Genomic DNA, 26,722 nt, shown 5'->3' with positions numbered 1-26,722 from the left:
CTGGAGCGCGACAGGGAGGAGGGGGGAGCGAGCGGGCGGCGCTTTACGGCCGAGCCTCGGGTTTTCCTCCTTTCCACGTGGAGCGCCCGGCAGACGAGGCGGAGGAAGGAAACGAGTGAGGAGCAGCTCCTGCGCGGCAGCCATGAGACGACCCAGTAAGCGCTGCTGGGGAGAGGGCGGGGGGAGAGGGTCGTGCTGCTTCTGCCGCTGCTCAAGGGCTGCGGGCTGGAGGTGGAAAGGTCGCCTCGCAGCCTCTCCCGCGGGCGGCCAGGCCGACGTGCGCCTTGGCGGGCCACTTCTTTGCAGTCCCTCTTGCGAATCGCGGCCTCGATGGAGGCGGGAAAGTGGCCTGGGCTCTTCGGCCGCGGCTTCGGGGGTCTCAGGACACGAGGTGCTTCCTGTATTGGAGAGGCGCTTCTGGGTCTAACTCAGGAACCTAGGTTTCCTAACTCAGAAAAGGCCTGCCTGGATCAGGCCAAAGGTCCATCCAGCCCTCCCCCCCCCCCGCGATCTCCGCCTACAGTGACAGGCCACGTGCCCGCGCGGCGAAACTCGCCAGCGGGATTTGAGAACTGCGCCCCGTGGGGGACGCAGACCCCTGAACATTTTGTGCATCTAAGTTTGGCCTCATTGAAGGGCAGTAATTCAATATGAGTAGGAGAATAAGAGTGCCCCTAAACATTTATTTTTAAAGCACTGATGCGTCCATCCTCTTGCTCGGGCCTCTGCAAACCCCTAACCCGCTTTTGGCCTTCCATTAAAAGGTCAAGTAACGTGAAGAGGAGCCCCTTTGCTGTTCCCTTGCTCCTTCTTAGTATGCTTCCCATCTCGCTCCTCGGGCCGTTTTTCCACCTTTCTCCAGTCCACGGGCCCGTTTTTCTTGTCATGATTTGGACTCCCGGTGTTTTTTCCCCTTGCTCCCAACCTTTCCGTGTCCTTTCGCCGTCTGAAGCCTCACTCACTGCTAAGTTTTGCCCTCTCAAAACGGACTGTTGATGCTCCCCTATATAGAACACCGACAACCCCTCAGGTGTTTGGGCAAGACTGGGCAGAAGGGGGCAACTGATATCTCATACAGTATCTGTGGATGAGCCCTCGCTTGTGCTCTTTTGATTGCTATTCAGCAGAAAGGAGGTTCTAAAGAGAATTTTTGGCCTACTTACACTGGCTGGAGCTAATGGGAGTTGAAGACCGCAACATTTGGAGGCTATAGGGTTCCCTTGTAACAATCCTAAAGACATGGCAAATTGTGGCTGCTATTGAAGATGAACTTGTCTGGCTGTCTTTGCTCTTAATCTGTAAGAGAGGGAGGGGTTATCTGTCTTTCCACTTTTGGCGAAGACTTCCGGCTGTTTAAAATGTATGCTTGTAAACCCGGAAAGGTTCTCAACAGCAAGAAGCTGAATAGTGAAGGACAAAACCTTCCCATGCAAGGATTTCAAGATCTTGGGCATGTACCATCCAAACACCTTTCCTGCTTTTACTTCAGTGTATGTTTAGCCTGCAGTCCTTTGCACACTTTAACTCCCAATGAAATCAACCAAATTTATCATCTGAGTAAACATGTGCAGCAAAGGCTGTAGCCATAAACACAGCTTCCAGGAGGTAAGTTCTAGAGATGGAGGACCCTTTCATTGGCCTGCAGGTTGTTTAACTCTACCTAGGTATATCAGCCTTTCCCAGGCTGGGGTCTACAGATGTTGTTAGATTATAACTTCCCTCATCTCCAGCCAGCATGGCAGTCGGTCAGGGATGTTGGCATTTGTAGTCCAACAATATCTAGGGACCCAAGGTTGAGGAAGGCTGACACTATTAGGCAGATGTCTCTGCTCTTCTGCATACGTACTGACTCATTTCATTGTATGATTATATTATATTAATTCTTTTTCCATTAGTAGAAGACCCCTCAGCCCCCCCTCCCCCGGCCTGGCACACCTGATTTTACACTATTTCTTTGAAAGCTTCCTATGCCCTTAGAACAGGCACAGGCAAACTCCGGCCCTCCAGATGTTTGGGACTACAATTCCCATCATCCCTGACCACTGCTCCTGTTAGGTAGGGATGGTGGGAATTGTAGTCCCAAACATCTGGAGGGCCCAAGATTGCCTGTGCCTGCCTTAGAAAGCATGTCTCATTGAACACTATAGAGATTGGCATAGGGTTGAATCAATACTGGTAGTGTTTGGTCATGACAAAGCAGTTTCTGAGGATGCGATGGATATGGCAACGGAGGTTGAAGTCCTTAATTTCTGCTCCTGTAGTGCAGTCTAAGGCTGTGCTACACATGCAGCACAGAACACTGAGTATATACTTAAGGCTGCAGGTGGAGATGCCACTTCTGAATGCACTTCCACCTTAAAAACAAAACTTGTGGATAGAATTGCATACCGGGAAGGAACAGCCCTTTGCCTCTGGTTTCATATTCGGAATGATTTTTTGGGAGGATGGTGTTAGAAATGTAATCCTCCACCTGCTGTCTATAAGTGGTATGATTTTATACTGTATTGTGTATATTTTATAGTGTTTCGGATCATATTTGTGGAGGAGAAGGTTGCAGCATGCATTTAACCCGTTATTGTTGGCTTGGATCTGCAGACATTTATTTACCTTTGGACTTTTTATATTTCAGAGTTGAAGAAAGCTAGTAAGCGTATGACCTGCCACAAACGGTTTAAAATACAGAAAAAGGTAAGTTACTCAGCAGTGTGCAATCTACTACTGTCGTACCTTGAATCTTGAATGCCTTGCGAGTCAAACATTTTGGCTCCTGAACGCTGCAGCCCCGGAAGTGAGTGTTCTGGTTTGTGAACGTTCTTTGGAACCCAAATGTCCGACGCAGCTTCTGGTTGGCTGCAGGAGTCTTTTTCCTGAACGCCTGCCCATTATTATTATTATTATTATTATTATTATTATTAACCATGAAGCTAAATGCATGTAAGTTGTGAGTTACCTGTATACAAAATACAGATCACAATGTAATGAAGAATCTATATGGGTGAACAGCTACAGTGAACAAACGTTAGCATCTTTTAATAGCAAAATCTGCCCATTGTTGGTTACAGGTGCGAGAACACAACAGAAAAGTCCGGAAGGAAGCCAAGAAACGTGGGCACAAAAAACCAAAGAAAGATCTCGGCGTTCCCAATGCAGCACCTTTCAAGGAGCAGGTTCTTCGGGAAGCAGAACAAAGAAAACAAAGGGTAAAACAACTTGCATATTCATGGAATACAGTGGTACCTCGGGTTACATACGCTTCAGGTTACAGACTCTGCTAACCCAGAAATAGTGCTTCAGGTTAAGAACTTTGCTTCAGGATGAGAACAGAAATCATGTGGCGGCGGCGTGGCAGCAGCGGGAGGCCCCATTAGCTAAAGTGGTGCTTCAGGTTAAGAACAGTTTCAGGTTAAGTACAGACCTCCAGAACGAATTAAGTACTTAACCCGAGGTACCACTGTATTGTCATGGAACTCTGTGGTGAATCACTGTCTACTTTCAGCAGTCAGTGGTTCACCTGTAACAGGATGAAGAGCCTTGGGTCCAGGGGACAAATACTGGCCTCCAGGCCTCTCTGTCCAGTTCTTTGAAAACTTCCCATGCCACTTCTCTGACAAGCCCTGTTTCATACCCCTAGTGTTTTTGCCTGGCTGGGATGTGTCCTTGAACTCTGAGAATGCCTCTCTTTCCTGGGCAGAGGATCTGTATGAACTATCCTACTGTACAAAGACACCGTGCAGAGGTTGGGCTAAAACAGATTCCCCACTTCTGACCTACCTAGTACTTGCTAGCTTTGATTTCTTAGTGTGTTTAATTAGTCCAGCAACATTTGTGGTTAATATTCTAATTTGAGTAATTAACCTAGGCTGCAGCACTGGCATTTCTGCTGCACTTTCAGCACAAAGTGTTGAAACGCTTCGGCATTTGCTTCTGTGTGACTTCACAAGCTCTCAAAGTAGAAACTTAGCAACTGGTTCAGCACTGACATGGCGTTCTCCCGCTGTCCTTTATTAATATGCTTCATTTTCAAGATTGTAAGGTGGTGTTTGCAACACAAAACACAGTCGAATTCTGGGTAGCTGTGGTGCTTTTCTGAATACAGTAGGAGATCCTGCATATAACTTGGTGCCTTTGTGTGTTTGTGCATGTGAGCAGCGTGAAGAACTGAAGAAACAACAGAAGCTTGATCGGCAAAAGGGGCTAGAAAAGAAACGCAAACAAGAAGCTAATAAAAAGGATGCTGCTAAAGTAAAGCTTTCTGAAAAGGTATGCATTTCACTTAAATCAGAAATACTCCACAAAACATGAAAAAAATCATTTGTGACATTTGGAATAATGGCATCCCAATACTGTGCCAAACATCTGTGCCAGTTGAGGCTTTTGCAGTTCCCTTGCTTTCCAGTTTGGCAACATTCCCCTCCATTTGCCTAAAATGGCCAGACACCAAATCCATCCAGAGCCTTCCAATTGTGGGCCACCCCCCAACACAAGCACACCCTACATGGTATGCTTTGATACAGAGTAGATGGGGGAGGCCTCCGGAGGAGGGAAGGAAAGAGAAGTCCCACTGCATGAGCAGAAGTTCGTTTTATTCAGACAGATCCAACTGAATGTTTCCCCAAAATGTAGGCTAATACTTGGGAATTTATTTATTTATATATAAATTTTAATTTTTTCCCCATTCCAATTATGACTTTTTGTAGGGCTGAAAGGAGTCTCTTCCAAATACTTGCACAGAGCACTTACCATATTGGCCTGAATAAAAGCCGCACCTCCCCCCCCCCAAAAAAAATCTGACTGTGAAAAGTAAAGTGCGGCTTATATTCGTGACCTTACACTGCCATCAAACGGTGGGCTCCACGCCCACCAGGAAACAGCCTGGGAGTGCAGGGCAATGGCGTGCTGCCCACCCGCTGCCAGCAAAGCGGTGTGGCTCCGCCCCCGCCCCCGGCCCCGAGAGCAGCCCAGGTATTGTCTTTTTCTCTCTCCCCCCCTTTTCAATTTTAAAGGTGTGGCTTATTTGCAGGTGCGGCTTATATATGGGCCAGTGCGGTAACGTGTCATGTAATTTTGTGTTCTTGTTGCTTTAAAAGATTGAAGTCCTGATGATCAGTTTTTCGGTTCTAAGTGATGTTAGATTCCTGTATACTAAACTTTCATATCTGTATCTACTTTATCTTAGAAATCAGCCGCTAAACAAAAAGCAAAGGCAAGCCGGCAGTTAGAGAAAAAGTCACGGAAATTCTTTTGCAAGGAGCTTAAAAAGGTAATTTTTTTACAGTCATGTGAAAAACTCTTTCACGGTGGCTATTTACCATCCAGGGAACCTAATGCCTTAATTTCAGCTGTGTGACATTCTCTTTTACTGGGGACTCCATCATTGCCCTGTTTTCCAAGTGGTCCCAACTGGTTTTGAAAATGGTTGTGTTTCTCTCTTTGTATTTTGACCATCGCAAAGAAAGATGTCATTGGTTTTGTACGGTTCTAAAAATAATGAGATGGCTGCTTTCAAACAGATGTTAAGATTCAGTTATATTAGAGAAAGTGCCCTTATCTTAACTACTCCTTACAAATGCACATGGTGACAACATTTCTGTGCAGATTTTGACTCTGGAATGTGCACCCTTCCCCTGTTGCTGTTTAGGTGATTGAAGCTTCTGACGTAGTGCTGGAAGTCTTAGATGCTAGAGACCCTCTAGGCAGCAGGTGCCCACAGGTGGAGCAACTTGTTAGTCAGATGGAAGGAGAGAAAAAAATACTGCTAGTTTTAAATAAAATTGGTAAGTGCAAATAACCTTTTTTTTTAATCCTACAAATACCTATTAGTTTAGTTAAGCCCAAATGATTAGTGGTTTCATTATAATGTGTGATGCCTAGGAATGGAAGTAAATGTGTTTACTTAGAAGTATGCCCTTCTGTGTTTAATAATAAGCTATATCACAAGTAATGGCTTTTGTTTGGTATCAAGATACTTTTCATCTGGCATCAGTAGGGTGGGATTAACTTAAATCCAAGCATCCAAGTTTCACTACCTAGCGGACTTGTACAGGCAACCAGTTAAATAACATTCCAGTGGGATGTGAGCTATGAGGAAGATACAAAATGATACTGATGTGTACCTCTGAAGACTGTCAGATCCAACTCTGAGCTCACTGTTCCGGTTGCAATAGGGTAGTTTTAGCAACAGCCACAGTAGCCATTTTCCCACATGTCAGCTGTTCGCCGGGAGCCTCAGCAAAGCTCCGCTGTGGTTCTCAAAGAGACCTTCCCTGCAGCCCAAAGAGGGGTTTTGCTGGGGCTCTTCAGGACTGTCCCCCAACTTCTAGGTTTCCTGGGCGGTTCGTATGCACAGTCGCATGTGAATTAAACGTGCGCAAATGGGGGGTGACTATTGGGGTTTTTTTTAGCATTTGGATTTTCCTCTAAACCAAGGGAAATAAAGCAGTTCCTCACATCTAAAGGGGATGGGATACAGTCATCTTTGAATTTGCAAAGTATCTTGTGGCATGTTTTCATGGGTTGGAATATGCTTCATCCATTGCATCAGTACCTAACAAATCCACTGAACAGACTTAACGCAGCTGCCGTTCCTAGAAACCATTTTATCACCAGCAATGTGATCACTGCCTAATTTTTGCACATTGTGGTGATGTTATCTTTCAGACCTAATACCGAAAGAGAACTTGGAGAAATGGCTGGATTATTTAAACCAGGAACTGCCAACCGTTGCTTTTAAGTCTGCGATGCAGCAAAAAGACAAAACTGTGGTAAGAGCAGCCCACCCTCTTTTCGACAGTCCTGGACTATGTGTTGCTTGCATGGAATGTTATGGGGGCGAGAGAGAGAGAGAGAGAGAGAAAATCCTAATACAAAACTGCATTCCCTCCATTCTAACAGGTTGTAACAGTATATTTACCTTCTATGTGTATGCCTGGTCAAGACACTTTAGCCAATTGGTGTTCTTGATGGGGGGGGGGAATTCTGTGTGGATGCAGATTTACATGCGCTGGCGCTGTTCTTTTCCCGCAACAAACATTCTCCCATTAATACATCAGTGTGGGAACGGTGCTCCCACTGCCCTGGATTTTGATTAGTTGTGGATAGCTTAACTCCATTGTTTTTGGTGGGTCTTTTGTCTTTTGTTTTATTATTATTATTGTTATTATTTTAAAAATTCGTGTTTCCCCTCCATGCGAAGTCTGGTGGGCAGCAACTCGAGAACGGGCCTTTTCTGCAGTGGCTCCCTGCTTGTGGAATGCTCTCTTCAAGAGAGGCTCGTCTGGCGCCTTCATTACATATCTTTAGGTGCCAGGCAAAAACATTCCTCTTCTTCCAGGCCTTTACAAAATTCTGTGGCCTTTTAAACTTAGAGGGGTATTGCTCTTGTTTGTTACTGCTGTATGTGCTTCTGTGTTTTTATATTGTAAAGTGATCCTCAGATGAAGGGTGGTATGAAAAAGGTGTTTTCCCCCATTTGGTGCACAGGATCTGCATTTTTTAAATGTGTTCCTGTTTTAAACACATTTCCTTATGAAATTATTTCCTCTGATGCTGACATACCCCATCTTAATTTAAATCTACAGCAAGAGAAGAAGCACACAAAAAGACGTAGTGCATATCTTGATTTATCGAGATCCAGCTTATGTTTTGGGAGTGAGTGCCTGCTAAAACTCCTTCGAGAGCACAGTGTAACTAAAGAGAGAGTTATTCAGGTTGGTGTGGTGGGTAAGTGCCCCATTTTTTGGTCTACATGGAGTTCCTTGGGTTGCAATAATAATCTGTCTGAGCACTGCAGCAGTTTTAGTGGCTATGTGGTATCACATGGTGGCAATTCAAAAAAGGCCCCCTACTTTAGCTGTAGCCTTTCAGGGATGTGCTGTGGGAATGATGTACTTGAAAAGCCCCAGTATGAGCTCAAAACACCATGTGCATGCCCAGGATCCTAGAGATTATACTGTTGTTGTCACTGGAGTGAGAAATGAGGATATATGCTTTTGTCTAACATTATTGTGAAGACTTCAGATCCAACTCTGATCTCACTCCGCAGGCAGCTTTGAAATGGGTGTATCTCACACACCTATAGGTGAAATATTTTTAGAGAACAAATTGGCGCCAAAAATCAGAAGGTGGCAGTGCCACCTACAAACATTTCTCTTGCGGTCTGCATGCCATGGCCCTCATGGCTTCCTCAGCAATATTGCAAGGGTGGGCAAAGAAAACGAAGTGGAGATTGAATATATACCACGATATTCCTCCCAAGTAAGCAGTCTTCCTGGAGGATAATTTAACTTGAAGATGACGTTTTTACTCCCGGGTGTGTTTTGAACTTGGGATAGAATCCCACCTAAACAAACATCTCATGTGGGGGTGGGAGAGTTCTATTGACACTCACTCCACCAAGAAAGGGAAGGAGCCATCTTTACATTTAATCTTCCCAACTGCACTTTGGGGGGGGGGGGGAGTATGTGTGAAATGTTCTGGCTCACACTTGCTCTGGCCATTTTTTCTGGGATCGATGAATGGAAAGGAAGGTTGCTCTTAGAATTATTTGTACTAACAGCATGAACAGTCATCTCTTCCCAAGATACTTACAATCCAAAGTTGGGTGCAGAGAGAACTGGTAGAGGAGAGGGCAAGGGATTCATGCGAGGAGCTGCAGCTGAACACACTTAGACTTCACTGGGAACAAAGAGCTTAAGCAATGTCTTCACGGAAATTGTGAATCGTACAGATGGGGAAGAAAAGAGCTGTGATGCAGTGCAAGTTATGTGATTGGGGTTCCACCTCCGCTGGGCAAATGCTGGTCTGGTAGCATAAGCAGATTTCTTTCCCAAGAAAATGAAAACTTTCCTCTTCAGATAATACCTAGCATGCCAAATTTGGTTACTAATGCACCTTTGTTTTTATTTTGTATCTTGGCCTTCAGGTTTTCCTAACACAGGGAAAAGCAGCGTAATCAATAGTCTGAAAGAGGTGCATGCCTGCGACGTGGGACCAGTCAGAGGCCTCACTAAGTTAGTTTGCTTTCGTGGTACAACGTTTTTCAAGCATTGCCATTCAACTTCACTAAGATCCCTCCTGTGTTTCGACTTCTCTCCATTTACACAAAAGAGATCCCATTAGGGAGATGTATTGTTAGGATGGGGTGGGGAACCAATCTAACAATGACATACTTCATTTTCAGTTTTCCCATCACATAGCCATTTTCAAATTGGCAATCAAATGGATATAATCTTCCTTATTGTTAAGCAGAGTGCTATAAAATGTTTAATTAAATTGTGTCAGCTTTGCTAGTTGTGAAACTAGACCTGTTGTTTTGACTTCATTGGACCAGGGCTGTCAGAAGAGATCATGGGAATTGAATCAAGAGTAAAAGGGCACATTTACCTTTACCTTTAAAAGGGACGCGGGTGGCGCTGTGGGTAAAACCTCAGCGCCTAGGACTTGCCGATCGCATGGTCGGTGGTTCGAATCCCAGCGGCGGGGTGCGCTCCCGTCGTTCGGTCCCAGCGCCTGCCAACCTAGCAGTTCGAAAGCACCCCCGGGTGCAAGTAGATAAATAGGGACTGCTTACCAGCAGGAACGTAAACGGCGTTCCGTGTGCTGCGCTGGCTCGCCAGATGCAGCTTCGTCACGCTGGCCACGTGACCCGGAAGTGTCTGCAAGACCCTAGAGTCTGGCAAGACTGGCCCGTACGGGCAGGGGTACCTTTACCTTTACCTTTAAAAGGGCACATAATGGAGAATAACCATGCATATCCCAGTAATTGCAACCTGACACGTTCAGATTTGTGCTGTCTTCAGTGTTTAACATTTTGTTTTCTGGAAAGGCTCCCATCTAGCCCAGATCTAATGCTTTGATTCTTTATGGCAAGGATGGGGAACCTTTGGTTTTCCAGACAATGCTGAACTACAACTCCTATCATCCCTCAGCATTGCTGGCTGATAATGATAGGAGTTTGTGAGCGCCACACCTTTTCCACTCCTGCTTTATGATTTGCTTATTTGTCAAATATTTCCTGGAGTTTGTTTTTTCTATAACCCCCCCCCCCCATGCTCATTATGTGTGTGTTCTTTTAAAGGTGTCTACAAATAGTTCACATCGACAAACAGATCAGGATGTTAGATAGTCCATGTATCATTGCAGCGCCTTCCAGCTCTGCTCTTGCTTTGGCACTGAGAAGTACTGCAGACATTGATGCTGAAAATTTAGTTGGTTCAGTAGATGCTATTCTGAAGCATTGCAACAAACAGCAGGTAATGCTATTGTATAGTTTCCCAGTAATTTATTGGCCTCGGGTGTGTTTAGCTTGCACACTTGTTGCACTTATGGGTAACCAGTGGCCCTACTGGTGTAGTTGGACTAAAACTACCACCATCCCTGTTCATTGGCCATGCTAGCTGGAACTAATGGCAATTGACATCCACTAGCACCCAAAGTGCCACAGGTTCTCCATCTATTTTATTAATTGTGTTGATAAAATAGCTGTTGGTTTGCTTTCTGGCAAGGTTCAGTAGCAGTTGTGTAGCATCAAGTTCACACTGATAGAATCATCTATGTTTGCCCATCATGTCAGGCTCTTTAGATTAAATCCGATAAGATTCAACAAGTTAATGCTCGTTTACTTTATTCCTTACCTGCTCTTCACTATGAGGTCCCAGCACATACTGTAATTATTTAAAAGTGCAGTCTTTAAAAAGTTTAAACAGATCACAACTGAGAATTTGGTTGCGTTATAAAATATGAATTTCAAGTTTTATATGCCCCATCATTGAACAGATTCAATGTTTTAGCCAAGTGAGAAATGAGGATATTTGTTATGTCTTACTGTTACAGTGAAGACATCAGATCCAACTCTGATCTTGCTTTGTGCTTAATGGTGCTTCCTAAGGAGTTCTGACCCACTTCTGCTTTCTGCCGTGGTCTAGATATGTAAACTGGAGCAAGAAAATGCTGTTCTTGCCTTTAAAAGGCTTGGGCTTACGAGTGATGTTGGAGAATCTGGTGTACACATATGAGGCTCTCTTTTTATTATTATTTCAGATTATGCTGCACTACAACATCCCAGACTACAGAAACTCTCTGGAGTTCTTAACTCTGCTTGCTCAGAAGAGAGGAATGCTGAAGAAAGGAGGTCTTGCTGATACAGAAAGTGCGGCCAAACTATTTCTGTATGATTGGACTGGGTAAATATGTTCTCATTTGTCTGCATGAAAGATTTGCTGCTGAGAAGTAGGTGCTGTGCTTAAAAGAACATGGTGTGGTGAAGGAGAACCTCTCTCTCACCCCTCCTTGCCCAACTTCTGCACTTCCCTGCAATGCTGCTACTTGTGTCTTTCTCTCTGCTAGTCGCCACCTTCCCCCCTTTTTGGGGGGGGGTCAGCTACAGCCCCAGAAACAAGGTGGGAAATTGGGGATGTACAATTAAATGCTAACTCCTGGGAGGCAGGGCCAGAGTGCTTTGTGCTGCTGGCCAGCCCCTTGCAATTTACACAGTGTAAAGCCAGCTCTCCAGCCCTCTGCTTCTCCTGAATAAATAGGGCAAATTCCTGGTTTTTAGATCCTTTGTAAACAATTTTCTTCCCCACCCCTCTCTTAGGGCCAAAGTGAGTTACTATTCACGGCCTCCTCCAGCATGGACTCTGTCGCCACACCTTTCCCGTGAAATTGTAGCAGCAGCGCAACAGGCTTTTAATCTTCAGGATCTGGAAGAAGATAACAAAAGTACCATAAAAGGTGATGCTGGTGTACCAAATTATCTTGTGTCTTTAAGATGTGGGTTTCAGAGCAGTGGGTTAATTGTTGTTTTGCTATGTTATGCCACTTAGTTCATTAGTGGGCAGCATTATTTTATACACCTAAGAGCCATCTCTTGAAGCTTATCAAGCTTCTAAAATGAGTGGCCAGATAGAGCTATGCAGTTGGGAGGTGGCTCAGTTTTTAGGGGCTGCCACTGAATTCTGTGGATCCAAACAAACAGTGACATCACTGTTTTAGGTGCCATGGAATCTTGATTATAGCGAGAGATGTAAACTTAATGCTCCTGAGTGTGCTGTGCTGACAAATACATATAGCTAAATCTGGAAAATGAACTGAGCATCTTGCACCTTTGATGTTTTCTGCTGCACAGTTCACTTAAAATGTGAAACCGTTTTGGTAGAAATCGGACCAGAGTATTTGTCCTTTGGGAAAGCACTTTCAAGAGTTCTGCCTGTATAGCCTTAATGGACATTTCTTTTACAGGTAGCAAATATCCTAATGAGGCAGGCAGCATTGCCTTTCAATCTCTTGGCTTCACGGAGGGCATAATAGAAGAGAGTGAACTGCCAGAGGAAGTAGTCGACCTGGAGAAGATAGAAGCGAGTGAAGATGAGGAGGAATTAACCGAAGGAGAAGATGAAGAGGAGGATGAAATAGAAAGTGATATTGAAGAGGTACATCTGTGAGACTAAGATTAATAATATCTTGAGAGTCGTCAGCAGAGAGTGGAGAAGGTGGAATTCTTGGCCTCAGTCCTTACACTGTCAAGACAATACAACCTACACTTGTAGGTTATTTTTGAATTTGCATGTGTTGCCTAAACAGGCAAATAGCTTCCTCTTGGAAATTCAGTGGTACCTCTGCTTACGAACTTAATTCATTCTGGAGGTCCGTTCTTAAGCTGAAACTGTTCTTATCCTGAGGCGCACTTTCGCTAATAGGGCCTCCCACTGTTCACGCGCCTCAGGTGCGAGTTTTCCGTTCATATCCTGGGGCAAAGTTTGCAACCAGGAGCAGCTACTTCTGGGTTAGCAGAGCTTGTAACCAGAAGCGTTCATAACCAGAGGTACCACTGTAATATGCAGTGCCTTTGGCTTTTAGAAAAATGTTTAATTACCGTCAGTGCTGTCATGTTGACATTTTGCATTCCTGTCACCTTGTTTCAGGAAAGCAACAGAACAGCAAGCGGCAAAACAACCTCTGAAGAGCTAAAAGCAAAAAATTCAGACTTGGGGAAGTTACCTACAGGTACATTTATTATGATTAATGAATTTCAAAAGACTAATGTCACCTTGAGCAAGCAGATGATTTCAGACTGACATTTTTTCCCCCTTCTGAAGGTAAGCAACTCAAAATAGAGAAGACTGGTGACCTGGATGATGCATATGACTTCAATACAGATTATATGTGAAGAGAAAATCAAAAGGACTTGAGTGCTGCCTTGATTTCTGGGACCAATACCAGGACTTTTTGGAGCCCCTCAGGTTCAGGCCATGTGAATATTGTACAGGACTATTAAATAATTCAGTAAAAATAGTAAAGAAAAGATTTTGTTTTCAACTTCGTAAATTGTATTGAATAATAATGATAATTTATTACTTATACCCTGTCCATTTTTCTTACTTACTTGGGTCCCACTTGTCAGCTGAAAAGGCCCTTCTTTGCCTCTGTTACATATAAATGAACTAAAGCAGAGCACTGTAAGTGGCATGCTGAGGATAAGGGGTTATTTGCTGATTTACAATAATAGAATCAAATGTTCCTATTTTTGATGGAGCAGCAGTGGGCTATGTAGGAAGGGTGGTATTGAGAAAGATGTGCTGCTCTCACTTCAGTGCAGTGACCATTAGGCTCACACAAAGCACCCCTTTAAGGAAAGATGCGATACATGAAGAATATGTTGCCTGCTTAAGATTATGAATAGCACCATTTCTCCAACCCTGATGTTAGGGGGGAAAGCATACACATCATATACTTTTTACTGGTATTTGGACAACTGGGTAAAAGAGAGCACAGACAGGCTCAAACACACAGCTTATTAAATCTCCCCTTCATCTGAGTTTCTGGAGAATACCTTCCCTGGCCAGCAAAATAGTCCAGAAGAAGGTGGAAGGGCATACAGAGAAAGGATTAGTATCAAGAAAACTACAGACACACAGAAAACTTCACTTTTTAATATGCTTTTAACTGAAATGTGTGGTTCTTCAATTATACACAAAAGCAGCAAGGGTTTTTTATTCAACCTGTCTACCAGGAAGGCATTATACAATTAGTAATGCTGTTCATAAACCTCCATGTTTTTTTTCATTCCAGCGAAGCAGGCAGCTATCTTGCCACAGCTTGTAATTCCACATACAACTGAAACAATGACAGAGGAACGATGATCATTTAGTCTTAGGCTCATGACCACCAAGCTCATGGGCTTCCAAGCTTAGAATGTGCACATACAGACCATAGGTTCGAAAAATAAGAAAATTTAAAAGGTCCAAGGACAAAGAAGGGATGCAGGTCCTGTAATACTTGCAGCCTTTTACACCAGTGGGCCCTCGCTCAGTTTTCAAGAAGCTGAAACACTATGTTTGGGCTGCTCTCACCTGCTAAAGTTAGCAGCAAAATGACACAAGTTCCTATTGTTTAGTACAGTGGTACCTCGGGTTAAGTACTTAATTCGTTACGGAGGTCTGTTCTTAACCTGAAGCACCACTTTAGCTAATGGGGCCTCCTGCGCTGCCGGAGCACAATTTCTGTTCTCATCCTGTAGCAAAGTTCTTAACCTGAGGTATTATTTCTGGGTTAGCAGAGTCTGTAACCTGAAGCGTATGTAACCTGAGGTACCATTGTATTTAATATGAATGTGTTAAGATTTTTTGTCTCTGTTGGCTCACTATCAACCTCAAGTCCTAGAAACTCACAGAACCTTAGCTTGGTGGCAGTGGGCATTCCCCCCCCCCCTTTTAGATGTACAGATGTTTATAGATCAGCAGATGCGAGGAGCTCACTGAACACATAAAAACCACTAACTTTTGCAGGGTGGGATTTTGCTTCCAAATTGATAGGAACTCAAGCACAATTAATTTATTAAAAGGTAAAGGGACCCCTGACCATTAGGACCAGCCGTGGCCGACTCTGGGGTTGTGGCGCTCATCTCGCTTTACTGGCCGAGGGAGCCGGCGTACAGCTTCCGGGTCATGTGGCCAGCATGACTAAGCTGCTTCTGGCGAACCAGAGCGGCGCACGGAAATGCCGTTTACCTTCCCGCCGGAGGGGTACCTATTTATCTACTTGCACTTTGACATGCTTTCGAACTGCTAGGTGGGCACCGAGGGAGTGATATATTGTGAAGCACAAGTTACCATTCACATTTCAGTTGCCTGCACACAATCCATAAATCTGAATATAAATCAAATCATTTTTTAAGAAATAAGGGCTGCTTTACTGTTGATGGGTAGTTTTATTAAAAGAAACTTTACTATAAAAATAGTGTTTGGAACGCAGATTTTTTTTTTTTTAATCCACAATCAAACTTCAAATTAGCTGTAAGAATCTGAATGGATCTTCAAGCAATAGGAGGGATCCACCAAAAAGCTTATATTCACAGGTTAAGTAACAGTAAAAAGTGGTAGCAGCTTTTTAGTACATCAAGTTGCTGTGCAACACGAGACACTCCCCCAGCACCAGCTGTGATAAAGTCTTGGGTGCAGTGTTTACTGAAACATTTTATCCCTAGAAGGTCATTCTTTAATATCCCATCTGGTTGAAAATGCTAGTTTCGTGGAAGTTCCTCTGCTTAAAGAGGCTTCCTCTCTTAAGCATGCATTTCAAGTACTTAAGTGTGTCTCCATTTTAAAACAATCTGAATGGACGTAGCATTACCAACTTCACTCTATGGTCTTGTCTGGTTCCTGAGAAGAATATGGGGTGTATCACTTCCATCTTATTTTGCCTCGTAAGTGTCAGTGTGCCTCCGAATCAAGTTGAATTTGCCACTAGGGTCAGGAATGTACCATTTTTCCCAAACATCTGCGTAGGATGCGGTCCTTCCCCAGGGTTTGAAGTGTCCATTCCAATGGAGTAGTTTGGCAGCTTTCACAAACTGTGGAGAGTATCTTTTGCCAGCACTCGAACCTTTGAATTGAATAAAGAAGCATGAGTGGATTTAGATTCCTATCCTGTCTTCTCTCAAAATACTCTAGCTGGGTTCTATTAAAGGCTAGCAAGTCACATAATCAAAGTTCGCAGCTGACTCTTAATTTTCAACCATTGTTAAAACACTGATTTATCTTTCAAATATCCTTTCTTACCCCCACTGCAACTGGGATGGGTGGGAGAATGCAGCAAGGATACCTGAATAGCCATCACCAAAGTATACAGTCATGCCTTGTGCTGCGTTAGGTTCATGTTGCGTCTTTTCAGTTTGCGAATGCGGGAAACCTGGAAGTGTATACTTGCGGGTTTCACCGTGTGCGCAGAAGCACCGCTCGGAACAGGTCGTGTCCACAACTAGAGGTACCACTGTATCTAAAAATCTTCCTGTGTCCACATTTAACTGACCACTGAATTCATATTCAAACACCATGTTTCCAGAGCCATTTCACATCATGGTCAAACTTTTCAAAATGTCGTAAAGAGTTCAGAGACAGGAAAAGGAAGAAATTAAAGAATTTTGGGCAGACAAATCCACAGCTTCATTACCACACTTCAAAGGTCCTGTGAAGAAGAAAATGAGGCCTACAGAAGCAACCACTTCAACCAGCTTAAGTCTGGCAAAGGTATCACATCCTCTTCCATTATACTTACCAAGATGGCGCACATTCCACATAGGATCAAGGTTTGAATGTCTCTTGTAAAATGCAATGAGCAGAGGGGGTGTAGTGATACTGCCTGCAAGAGTCCGACTGTATATTTCCTCTCTAGTCGGGGATAAGAAAGAAAATTTAACCAGCTAAAGACAGAAGTGCAATTCTTAAATAGGGTAAATATTCATTAATCCAATCGAGTGTTTCTCTTTTCAAATCGTTAATCATCCTATTAAAGAACAGAACGCTTCTGTTTTTGTGCAATGTCTTATAAAACATTTTGTTTACAACATTCTGTTAGGCACTATACAGCAACTGACATACTTTGCAATGAGCCAGAGAAATAAATGGAGGAATCATCGGAGTGTTAGTGTAGCCCAGCTAAGAAACTCAGCTGCAAATGAGTATGTACCTTCTCTCCGTCATTGTCCACCACTTGCAATACGAGGAAAACATTTGCAAGGCAATAGTAACAAGGATTTCAGAAAGCGTGTGACATGCTTTGGCTATTCAAAAAGCTCAGTATCGAGAGTACTGAATAGTATTTCCTACGCAAAAGGCTAAAAAAGTAACAGGCAGAATAGGAGCAGAAGGAAGAGCCTGAGAAAGAAATGTGGGTGGACCACCTAATAGCAGATGGTTAAGGTGATCACTCAGGACAACCTGTGTAACAGTGCTGGTAGAAAGAAATAAAGGTGGTTTCATGGTCTGAGATTGGGGCAGCGGCATGTTTAAAGAACAAGATAGCTGAAGGGATTTTAATTGAAAGATGATAGACCTGAAAACAATTTATATTCAGGGCTAGTAGGCTGAAGTAGATGCAGAAAGTAGCCTGGTGTCAGTGCAAAGATGATCCATGCATAGAGAAAGATTATATCAACATGGTAGAAAGACCTGAGAAATACTTCTGGCAGTTCATCACTCTCCACCCCTACTGGCACGCACAATGCTGTTAGGCCCAGTCTCCCAAGTGGCAGTGTTAAGCAGAAATAGGGCACACTCACACAACATTAAGCGCCATCCATTTCTCCAGTTGCTGAGTGATGTTCTGTCGTTTCCATTCGGTTAGATTTGCAACAAAGACGCCCGGATTGAAAGAGCAGGTACTTGCTTTCATGGACAGCTTCCGAATTGCTTCTTTTTTATAATCGAGAAATCCAATGTAATTGTACTGAAAATTAATAGAAACTGGGTCTCTGTTTCAGTTACAAGAATCCCCGGAAGTCTTTACTGGCTACACACATCTCTCTCTGCAGAAAGTTTCACTGCCCAACCCCTCTATTTGCAGAGGAAAAGATATCCCATATGGAGATGTTAGCTTCACCAAAATATGATATTTAGCAGTTTTATTTATTTTTGTTTATTAGCTATTACATTTCAAATACCTTAAAATAACTATACTGAGGCATGGTGAGTTAAATACAAAAAGCCATCTGCGCCTTTCTGAATCAGCCACATTTTTCTTATGGCCATTATGTTGCCCATTGGGGGCGGGGAATGGAGGCTCCCTTCCTATGCAGCATACAGATTCTGAAGTAAGGAACCACCTACATCTACATTTACTCAAAGATAGCCTCCTCTTCCTGGCTGTTCAGCATACCAGAGAGGACAACCTGCTCCTCCTCAGTGCTTAGAACAGGAAGTTGAAAGCGTTGCTTCGGATTACCGTAAGGGAGAAGCAGATCTCAATACATGAGGAAGAAAACCACAGTCCCTGGTATCCTAAGACCACTCCACCACATTCTGTAGCCTTCCCATGCAGACAGGTACAGGCATTTACCATTCCCTGAAAATTATACAGGCTACTGACTGATAAGGGCCAGGAATATATAGAATGCCCAGGAAGAAGCTAAGGTTCCCAATCCTATAATACAGGTAAAAAGGGGGCACTTGGCTTCATTCAATGCTTTGGAAAACCAAAAGGCATAAAGCACTCCTGTAAAACAAACGCAACCATAGGGGTAGAGGGAACCTCTAAGAACTGGGGCCTGTAACATTCGCTTTCTTCTTTTATAATTATTTGCACCTGGTTTCCTGCTCCACGAACTGCAAACTTATTTGAGGTAGAGTCGCAGTCATCTGAGAATGCAGCTGCATGACCCTGTTGCAGTGGAGTGTTGTAAAGTTCAAAGATATCATCTGAAAAAGCAATCCAAGCAAAGAAGAAATGGTACTTCAAAACAAATTATAAAACCCCGTCTGCTATCCTGCCCCCCACCCCCCACAATCCTTTTCAATAGTCAGCTGCAAATACAGGAAACTAAAACAGTTATCTTTCAGTTTATGATGGTTATATGGACATATGCTGCAAAAAAAAATATCATTTGATAAGAAAACCCCGAAATGTGCCTAAAGCAGCTCTTTAGGTCCCAGACACAGTCTTGCCTCTGATAACTTCATTTCATTCAAAACATGGCTTTATTCTCATGTATGCACAGGTGAAGAGCAGCGTGGAGCTTAAATACATCTTTTGCAAATATAAACCATTTCATCTACAAATAAGTTATTACTTAAAATGCCAAATTCATTCCAACATGCTCTAGAGAAGCCTTACTTCAGTCTCTAAAGCTGGGAAGAGTACAGATATCATGGAAAGCTCAAATCAGGGTGTAGAGTTCATAAGTCAATTTCATATTTCAAGTTAAAACAGCCGTTTTAATTGCACTAAGAAGATACTGCACTAAATAATTTTGTGTTACTGTATTCCCGCCCCCCCTAAAACCAGTATAACTCTCTTGGAATTCTAATGTAATGTGTTTCCTGCATTACAGGAGGTTGGACTAGATGATCTTTGGAGGTGCCTTCCAACTCTATAATTCTATGTTTCTATGACTTCATACCATTTCTTTAGGTGGGCTAAAATCTGTCCCCCGCCCTGAGACAGGATAGGTCTACAGAAAGACATTTCCATCTCTGAAAGTATTTGCAGGAAGAAAAGTACCTTGAACAACCACATCATCATCCAAGTAAATGGCCTTTTCTGCATTAGGGACCCAATTAGGCAGATAGAATCTTGCAAAGGTTAGCTAGGTAGAAACAAAAGGGAAGAAGAAGATGAATGAATGAACGAAAGAAAGAAAGAAAATCTGACATGCCAGACACTGGTTTCAAATAACCATAATCTCTCTTAACAATATATTTTGGTCGCTAACAAAACTTATAGTAAATAAACAATTTATTGAAACTTAAGTTGCTGGTAGAATTTTCAACCGTCCCAACTTAATTTGATGAATACAATCAAGAACTCTAATAGCATCAGTAGTTACAAGTCAGATTTTTCAAGACTGCCATATCTAAGTATATATTTTTCATGAATTATCAGCAACCTGAAAGGAAGTTAAAATAATATAAATCAGTGCAAGTACTCACAGGTTTAATCGAGTCTGGCATTTCAGACTTAACCTGCACTTTTCCATCCAGCATACGAGGGTCAAAATCCAGTATTTGGTATTTCACATTTTTCAGACTAGTTTTACTAAGCCATGATCTGTACAGGGAAGAGAGCAGTAAAAATGTCACAGCTGCCTGCAGTGCCTATTTCCAGCTCCAGTTGGTTTGCCAGCTACAAACTGGGATAGCCTTTCCAGTGATCCATGCTACTGTAATCTCACATCTAGACTGCTGTAATTTGTTTTATGCGAGGCTACGGTTGAAGACAGTACAGAAGCTGTAACTGGTGCAAAATGCTACTGCCAGATTTCTGTGTGACATATCAAGTTGGAGTCACATTACACCTATGGCCCATTATCTCCACAGGCTGCCCGTAAGCTTCCAGGCTCAGTTCAAATGATTGATGTTAAATTATACCGTAGATTCCGGCGTATTACGCGACTGGGCGTATAAGACGACCCCCCAAATTGGCAGCTCCTCCCGGCGCGGAGCCTACAGCCCATTGCTGCTGCCCAGTGAAGCTGCCGAAGCTGCTGCCGCAGCAGCAGTAATTGGCGGGCTCCGCTCCGCGCCGGCAGGAAACAGCCCAGCAAAGCCGGCTTAGCTTCGCTGGGCAGCTTCCTCCCAGCGCGGAGCCCGCTGCCCAGCGAACCCATACCTGACGTACAAGACAACCCCCGACTTTTTAGAGGATTTTTCGGGGTTAAAAAGTCATCTTATATGCGTCTTATATACGGTAATTCCAATTCCAAAAATGATTTGGGGCCCAAATACTTGAAGGCAGTGCTTTTTTTCTGGGGGTATGCAGGGGTATGCATACCCCTAAACATTTAAGAAAAAAGCACCGTTTGAACGACCACATCTTCTATTTTTCAGAGGAACTAGATGAGGATTGTGAAAGAGGAATATTTAGTTTTCAATACCCTGCAAATTGGTTCTGAAACTGGTAACAGCGAGCAGCATCTGCAAGAGTAATCCTCTGAGATGTCTCTTCTTGATCAATCCTATTTCAGTTTGGCTATATGAACGTTCTGCTTGGCTATATATAAGCAGTACTTTATTATCTTTAGCTTCTTGCAGAGAATACAGGATTACAAAACAGAGGACGGAGTATGTTTGCTTCTTCAAAGTAAGCATTACTAAGCCTGGAAACCTTTCACAAATGAAAACCAAGGAAGAAAATTTCTCAAACATACTTTACCTCAGATGGTCCACTGTGTCATTCAAGGTGACAATATGGAAGGCCACATTGGACTTGGTGTTCTGCTGAATACTGTTCACAGCTGCAATTACCCCACCAAGCCTATCATCAGATGCTGTAATGACCACAGGAATCTCCTTGTCATTCCACTCCTCTGTCAACCTTTGAGGTGCCTCAGGTATAAAATCTATTGGCTGGAGGCCTAATGGACTTGAATCTGCAGAATAAGGGCATGGTGTGCACAGGTTTATTATTTAAACAACATTCTGGGCATGCGCAATCTAATGTCACTCACTCTTAAGTCCTGTTAAATATCAAGGACAAAGTTAATTGCACGCTTTGAAGAGCTTAATTTTTGCTAGATACGCCTTATCTAGTTTTTACACATTTCTTTAATTCCTCCAGTTACTTCCATTAGCAGGGCCAGCCCAACCATGAGGTAAACTAAAGCAGCTGCCTCAGGCACCCCGATAAGCGAGGCTTTGGAGGGGGAAGCCTCACGTGGTGGACAGGATGGGCCATGTGGTGAACAGTAGCAGCCAAGGGTATTTTACCAGACTTTAAATTGGGTGGCTAATCTGTGGCACTCCAGATGCAATTGAATGTCAACTGTCATTAGCCCTAGTTACCATGGCTAAAGGTCAGGGATAATGTGAGCTGTAGTCTAATATGTCTAGGTGATCACTGGTGAGCCATCCCTTCAAATCAAACTTTTTATCTCTTCCTAATGATTGACCATGATATTGCAATGAGATTAAAATGTCTTTCAAGTAAGATGACCCTTAAATCCTATGTCTTAATTAGTTTATTTGGGATATGCAGCTATGTTTTGTTTTTAATCTACCTACAGGTATATTTTGAGTTATCAAATGTTGTTCTGTTTATTGTTTTTATGTAAATCATTTAGAGGTTTTTTATTACATTAAGCAGTATATATTTATAAATAAATAAAATTACTCTTGATATGATAGCCGCACTTCAAATGGTTTGATATTTCTGTGAAATAACTGAGATGCAAGTATATATTACAAAAACAACCTATGTGAAGGACATAATTTCACCAATGCAATGATTTGTTACCTCCCAAATAAACATTATTACTGAAGCTCATAAAAATAAGAGAGAGACATCATACCTGATAATTCCCTTTTCAAGAGATCACTGAGACCCAGTATGTTGTGATGCAACACTAGCAAAAATATAACAACAGCAAGCACCAAAATGAAAATGTTTACTGAAAGGGAACAAAGAAAAACATGATTAGAATAATAATAATAATGGCCAAGTATGACTCAAGTATACTGATTTTTAAAATGTGCCATTGGGGAAATAATACCTTTTCTGAACGTCATTTCTTCCTTTCACTCTGGATGAAGTGTTGAGCCTCTTCAAATGTCTACAAGAAAAACACACAACAGAGAACCATTCTGCAAGCTTATGGAAAGACATAACTGAGAGTACCGCATTCAAATATAAAAAGTATTGTTCTGAGTCATGAATAATGATTTCAAGTAAATATCCACCTAGGATTCCACCATGCACACAACGAGGAGCATTTTGAGATATAATTTCCCAGACATCTTTGTCATGGCATTTTGCCATCTCATACCTTTTACCCAAGATGCTGAAAGCTATTTATGGGGAGACTTGCACATGTTTTCCTTAGAAGAGCACCACACAATAAACTAACATGTATACATAAGCTAACAGAATGTGACAGCTAGACTGATGACTGGAAGTGGCCGCTGTGACCATATAACACTGGTCCTGAAAGACCTACATTGGCTCCCAGTACATTTCCGAGCACAATTCAAAGTGTTGGTGTTGACCTTTAAAGCCCTAAACGGCCTCGGCCCAGTATACTCAAAGGAGCATCTTCCATTCCCACCGTTCAGCCTGGACATTGAGGTCCAGCGCCGAGGGCCTTATGGCGGTTCCCTCACAGCAAGAAGCGAAGTGACAGGGAACCAGGCAGAGGGCCTTCTTGGTGGTGGCATCCGCCCTGTGGAATGCCCTCCCGTCAGATGTCAAGGAAATAAACAACTATCTGACTTTTATAAGACATCTGAAGGCAGCCCTGTTTAGGGAAGTTTTTTAATGACCGATGTTTTACTGTATTTTTAATATATTGTTGGAAGCCGCCCAGAGTGGCTGGGGAAACAAAGTCAGATGGGCAGGGTAGAAATAATAATAATAATAATAATAATAATAATAATAATAATAATAATAATAATATATTATGATTACTACTACTATTAATACAATTTTAGCAATTCAAAAACTGAAGTGACAGGGATAGGTTTGCTCGCAGGGGCAAAATCAATGGCAGTGCTGGAAGCCTCATCTCTCCCTGGTCTTATATCCTCACTAAACCACCCATCTGCAAAGTGAGACAAATACAAAGCATTTTTGTCTACAAAGCAGGCTGCAATCCAGTTAGGGACAGATGACTTGGCATTCAGACAGTCCAGGTTTACTAAACCCATTTACCTCCTAGAATATTTTCACTGTGTGGTTTTGTTCCAGTCAGAAATTTTCACTGCTGTCGCTACACTGTCTTCTTTAAAACATAAGCAACAATATGACAGTTTTCATGTGAGCTGAGCTCCACCTGCCTTCTAGTCATCCATACTCCTGCTTCTCCTACTCTTGCAAATAAGCAAAGAGATGCAAGCTGCTTAAGGTGTCAAAGAAGATTCCTGTGAACAGACTTCTTGATAATCAGAGTCAATCTGTTGTTTCACAGTAAAACTAGTAATTTTTTAAAAACTAGTAATAATAAAAAAGGGACGCGGGTGGCGCTGTGGGTTAAACCTCAGCGCCTAGGACTTGCTGATCGCATGGTCGGGGGTCCCCGCGGCAGGGTGCGCTCCCGTTGCTCGGTCCCAGTGCCTGCCAACCTAGCAGTTCAAAAGCACCCCCGGGTGCAAGTAGATAAATAGGGACCGCTTACTAGCGGGAAGGTAATTATTTGAGTGTGCGGCTCTGGCTCACCAGAGTAGCTTCGTCACGCTGGCCATGTGACCCGGAAGTGTCTGCGGACAGCGCTGGCTCCCGGCCTATAGAGTGAGATGAGCGCACAACCCTAGAGTCTGGCAAGACTGGCCCGTACGGGCAGGGGTACCTTTACCTTTACCTTAATAATAAAAAAAAGTTTTTAGCTATTCCTATTCTATCTGTTGTCTTTGTCCATGGAGTTTGACAACAGATAGAAGCTACCAGCATGAGTTTGACCAAACTGCGGGAGGCAGTGGAAGACAGGAGTGCCTGGCATGCTCTGGTCCATGGGGTCACGAAGAGTCGGACACGACTAAACGACTAAACAACAAAATTCTATCTGTAATCCATCTTAAGTCCCTGTCAGGGAAAAAGGTGGGGTTCAAATAAATAAATAAATTCATTTCATACTTCATCAATTATCGATATGTGTCCACCAGACTTAAACATTTTTATACAACTTAACCATCCCTCAAATAATTGGTCCCCTTTTTGGATTTATCATCCAAGGATATCAAGACCAGGGCTGGGGAACTGCCAGTCCATGAGGCTTCCTCTCCCTTGCTCCTCATCCCTTCAATTCACAGCAACTAGGCTTGAAGAAACTTCACAATGGAGTCAGCAGGAGGATGTTTTCAAGCATTAAAAAATCCACACACAGAGAGAGTGCAATCATTCTTGAAACCCCATGTAGGGTTATTTGCAAGCCTAACTGCCGGGGAGATGGGTTGCCAGGGTTCAGGCGTCCACATTTTCCCCAAGTGATGAAGCAGAGGACTCTGAAATAAAAAGGGGAAGGCACGAAGGGCTTGCCCCAGAAGCCTTGCCACCCAATAAGCCTTCAAGGGCTATGAAGTGGAGCTACCATATTTGGACTCCATGGAAGGCTCAGCACGGTCAGAGCTTTCCATCACAGGAAGATGGAAGAGGAGCTGAGTCCCTGTAAGAAAAACCCTGTACTCAGGTTGCGGACGTAATCCATGACAGAGGCATGTCCGCAACCCGCAGCGTTCGCACCCGGAAGCGCCCGTCTGTGCAGCTGCCGGCCCAATTTGGTGCTTATGCACATGTGGTGAAACCCGGAAGTAACCCGTTCCGGTACTTCCGGGTTTCCTGTGGTCGCAACCCGAAAACACATAACCTGAAGTGTCCGTAACATGAGGTACGACTGTAATGGAGAAGGCTGGGTCCCTATAAGAAAAACAGCACCTTCCAGTACGGCTCACAATTAGGAGACAGCAGTGTAGACTTTACTTTCACAGAGCACAGCCTGAGTGCTTGTATTCAGGGTACACCCTTCTCTACCTGCCTCCACTCTGCCCAGTTTGTAGCCAGAACGTCGTAATACACATATGGAGCAGGGATCACAGCTGGCGAAGGAAGGGTTAACTCTCCCCTGTGTACTGCAACCACCACCACCCTGCAGCAATTAGCCTTGAAACCACCTTCTATTGGTGCCAATCTTTGTTAGCCCCTTTCCTACACAGCTGCAAGTTCACTAAAGATCACCCCCTGCTCCATACCTCAAGCGAATGGGTGTGCATTAGGCAGCAAAACAGACACGTACGAATGCGTAGGGTGTGCAAATGAGAATGAGTGTGCATGGGCTAGCAGTAGCCACATCCACCTCTAACATATGCCCTCAACATATGCTCCATGCAATGTGTGGCTCTGTCAATAGCGCAGGAGACTCTGAATCTCACGGTTGTGGATTCGAGCCCCACGCTGGGCAAAAGACCCCTGCATCGCAGGGGGTTGGACTAGATGACCCCCGTGGTCTCTTCCAACTCTATAATTCTATGGACCCTGGAAGATCAGCCACGAGGACAGAATGTAGCCCTTGGCTTGAAAAGAGAGAGATTTAGTTCTGAAGAATTAAAGGCAGGCAACTGCTTTTGCAGCGCTCGGTTGGCTGTTCGCTGTTCTGTCACCTCCGTGCGTGGCCTGCAGCCTTTCCAGACCTTTTAAAAGAAACTGACATTTAATTCGTTTTGTCTCGCGCGTTATTTCTAACCTTCGATCTTCTTGGTTCTGCCCATTGGCTATAATAATAATAATAATATTCTGCCCATTCGCCATCTCACGGTGCAGTCCAGTGATGGGTCCCCCCCCCCGGCTCACACACCAGTTATTTTGCACCCTCCCAAAGGGGAGCAGCCCGAATCCTCAGACACCAGCGGAAAAGCGGCGCATCCGAGGGGATCTGGCCCTCCAGGAAAGTGGACGGCCAGAAAGGATGGCACGTGGGGGATTGCGCGGACGGGTTGATCGACGCAACCGAGACTGTTGTTACCGTACCTCTTTACCTGCTTCTTCTCCAGAAAGGGGGCGACCCTCCCGATCCTGCTTCCCTCCGCGCAGTCTGGCAGCCGCGAGAGAAATGCCAACTCAACAGCGCAAAGTTGTCAGCGGCTCAAGTAGCTGCCCCACGCGGTGCCTGATCGGAAAACAAACAAATGCGCAAAACAGGCGCAGCCGCACAGCGCCGCGCAGGGCAGCCTTGTTCACCCGATGCGCTGAAACGACAAGTTCTGCCCTCGGTCGGGGAAGAAAAAGCGCGGGCAGGCAGTCGGTTAAGACCCTT

At 43.8% G+C, this 26,722-nt stretch overlaps 2 protein-coding genes across 2 annotated transcripts; one reads left to right on the top strand and one right to left on the bottom strand.

Annotated features, from left to right (window-relative positions):
* Positions 1-39: 39 nt before the first annotated feature.
* GNL3 (G protein nucleolar 3) lies at positions 40-13,300 on the top strand. The gene is made up of 15 exons (XM_083603413.1): positions 40-155; positions 2,630-2,688; positions 3,063-3,200; positions 4,150-4,260; positions 5,177-5,260; positions 5,639-5,774; positions 6,658-6,761; positions 7,578-7,719; positions 8,921-9,008; positions 10,076-10,250; positions 11,038-11,180; positions 11,594-11,730; positions 12,238-12,428; positions 12,921-13,002; positions 13,095-13,300. Exons 1-15 carry the CDS (start codon positions 143-145, stop codon positions 13,163-13,165), a joined length of 1,674 nt encoding a protein of 557 aa, XP_083459539.1. The 5' UTR covers positions 40-142; the 3' UTR covers positions 13,166-13,300.
* A 608-nt stretch (positions 13,301-13,908) lies between these two features.
* GLT8D1 (glycosyltransferase 8 domain containing 1) lies at positions 13,909-26,638 on the bottom strand. Its single transcript, XM_083603522.1, has 10 exons — positions 26,437-26,638; positions 22,478-22,537; positions 22,277-22,375; positions 21,142-21,358; positions 19,920-20,037; positions 19,492-19,576; positions 18,577-18,689; positions 17,555-17,721; positions 16,552-16,664; positions 13,909-15,879 (listed from the first exon to the last, which is right to left on the bottom strand). Exons 2-10 carry the CDS (start codon positions 22,491-22,493, stop codon positions 15,689-15,691), a joined length of 1,119 nt encoding a protein of 372 aa, XP_083459648.1. The 5' UTR covers positions 22,494-22,537; positions 26,437-26,638; the 3' UTR covers positions 13,909-15,688.
* Positions 26,639-26,722: the final 84 nt, after the last annotated feature.

Source organism: Podarcis filfolensis (assembly GCF_964270895.1).
Source record: "Podarcis filfolensis genome assembly, chromosome: 2".
Classification (NCBI taxonomy): domain Eukaryota; kingdom Metazoa; phylum Chordata; class Lepidosauria; order Squamata; family Lacertidae; genus Podarcis; species Podarcis filfolensis.
Note: the sequence above shows the minus strand (reverse complement) of the source record. Positions and strands in the feature narration are given on the sequence as shown.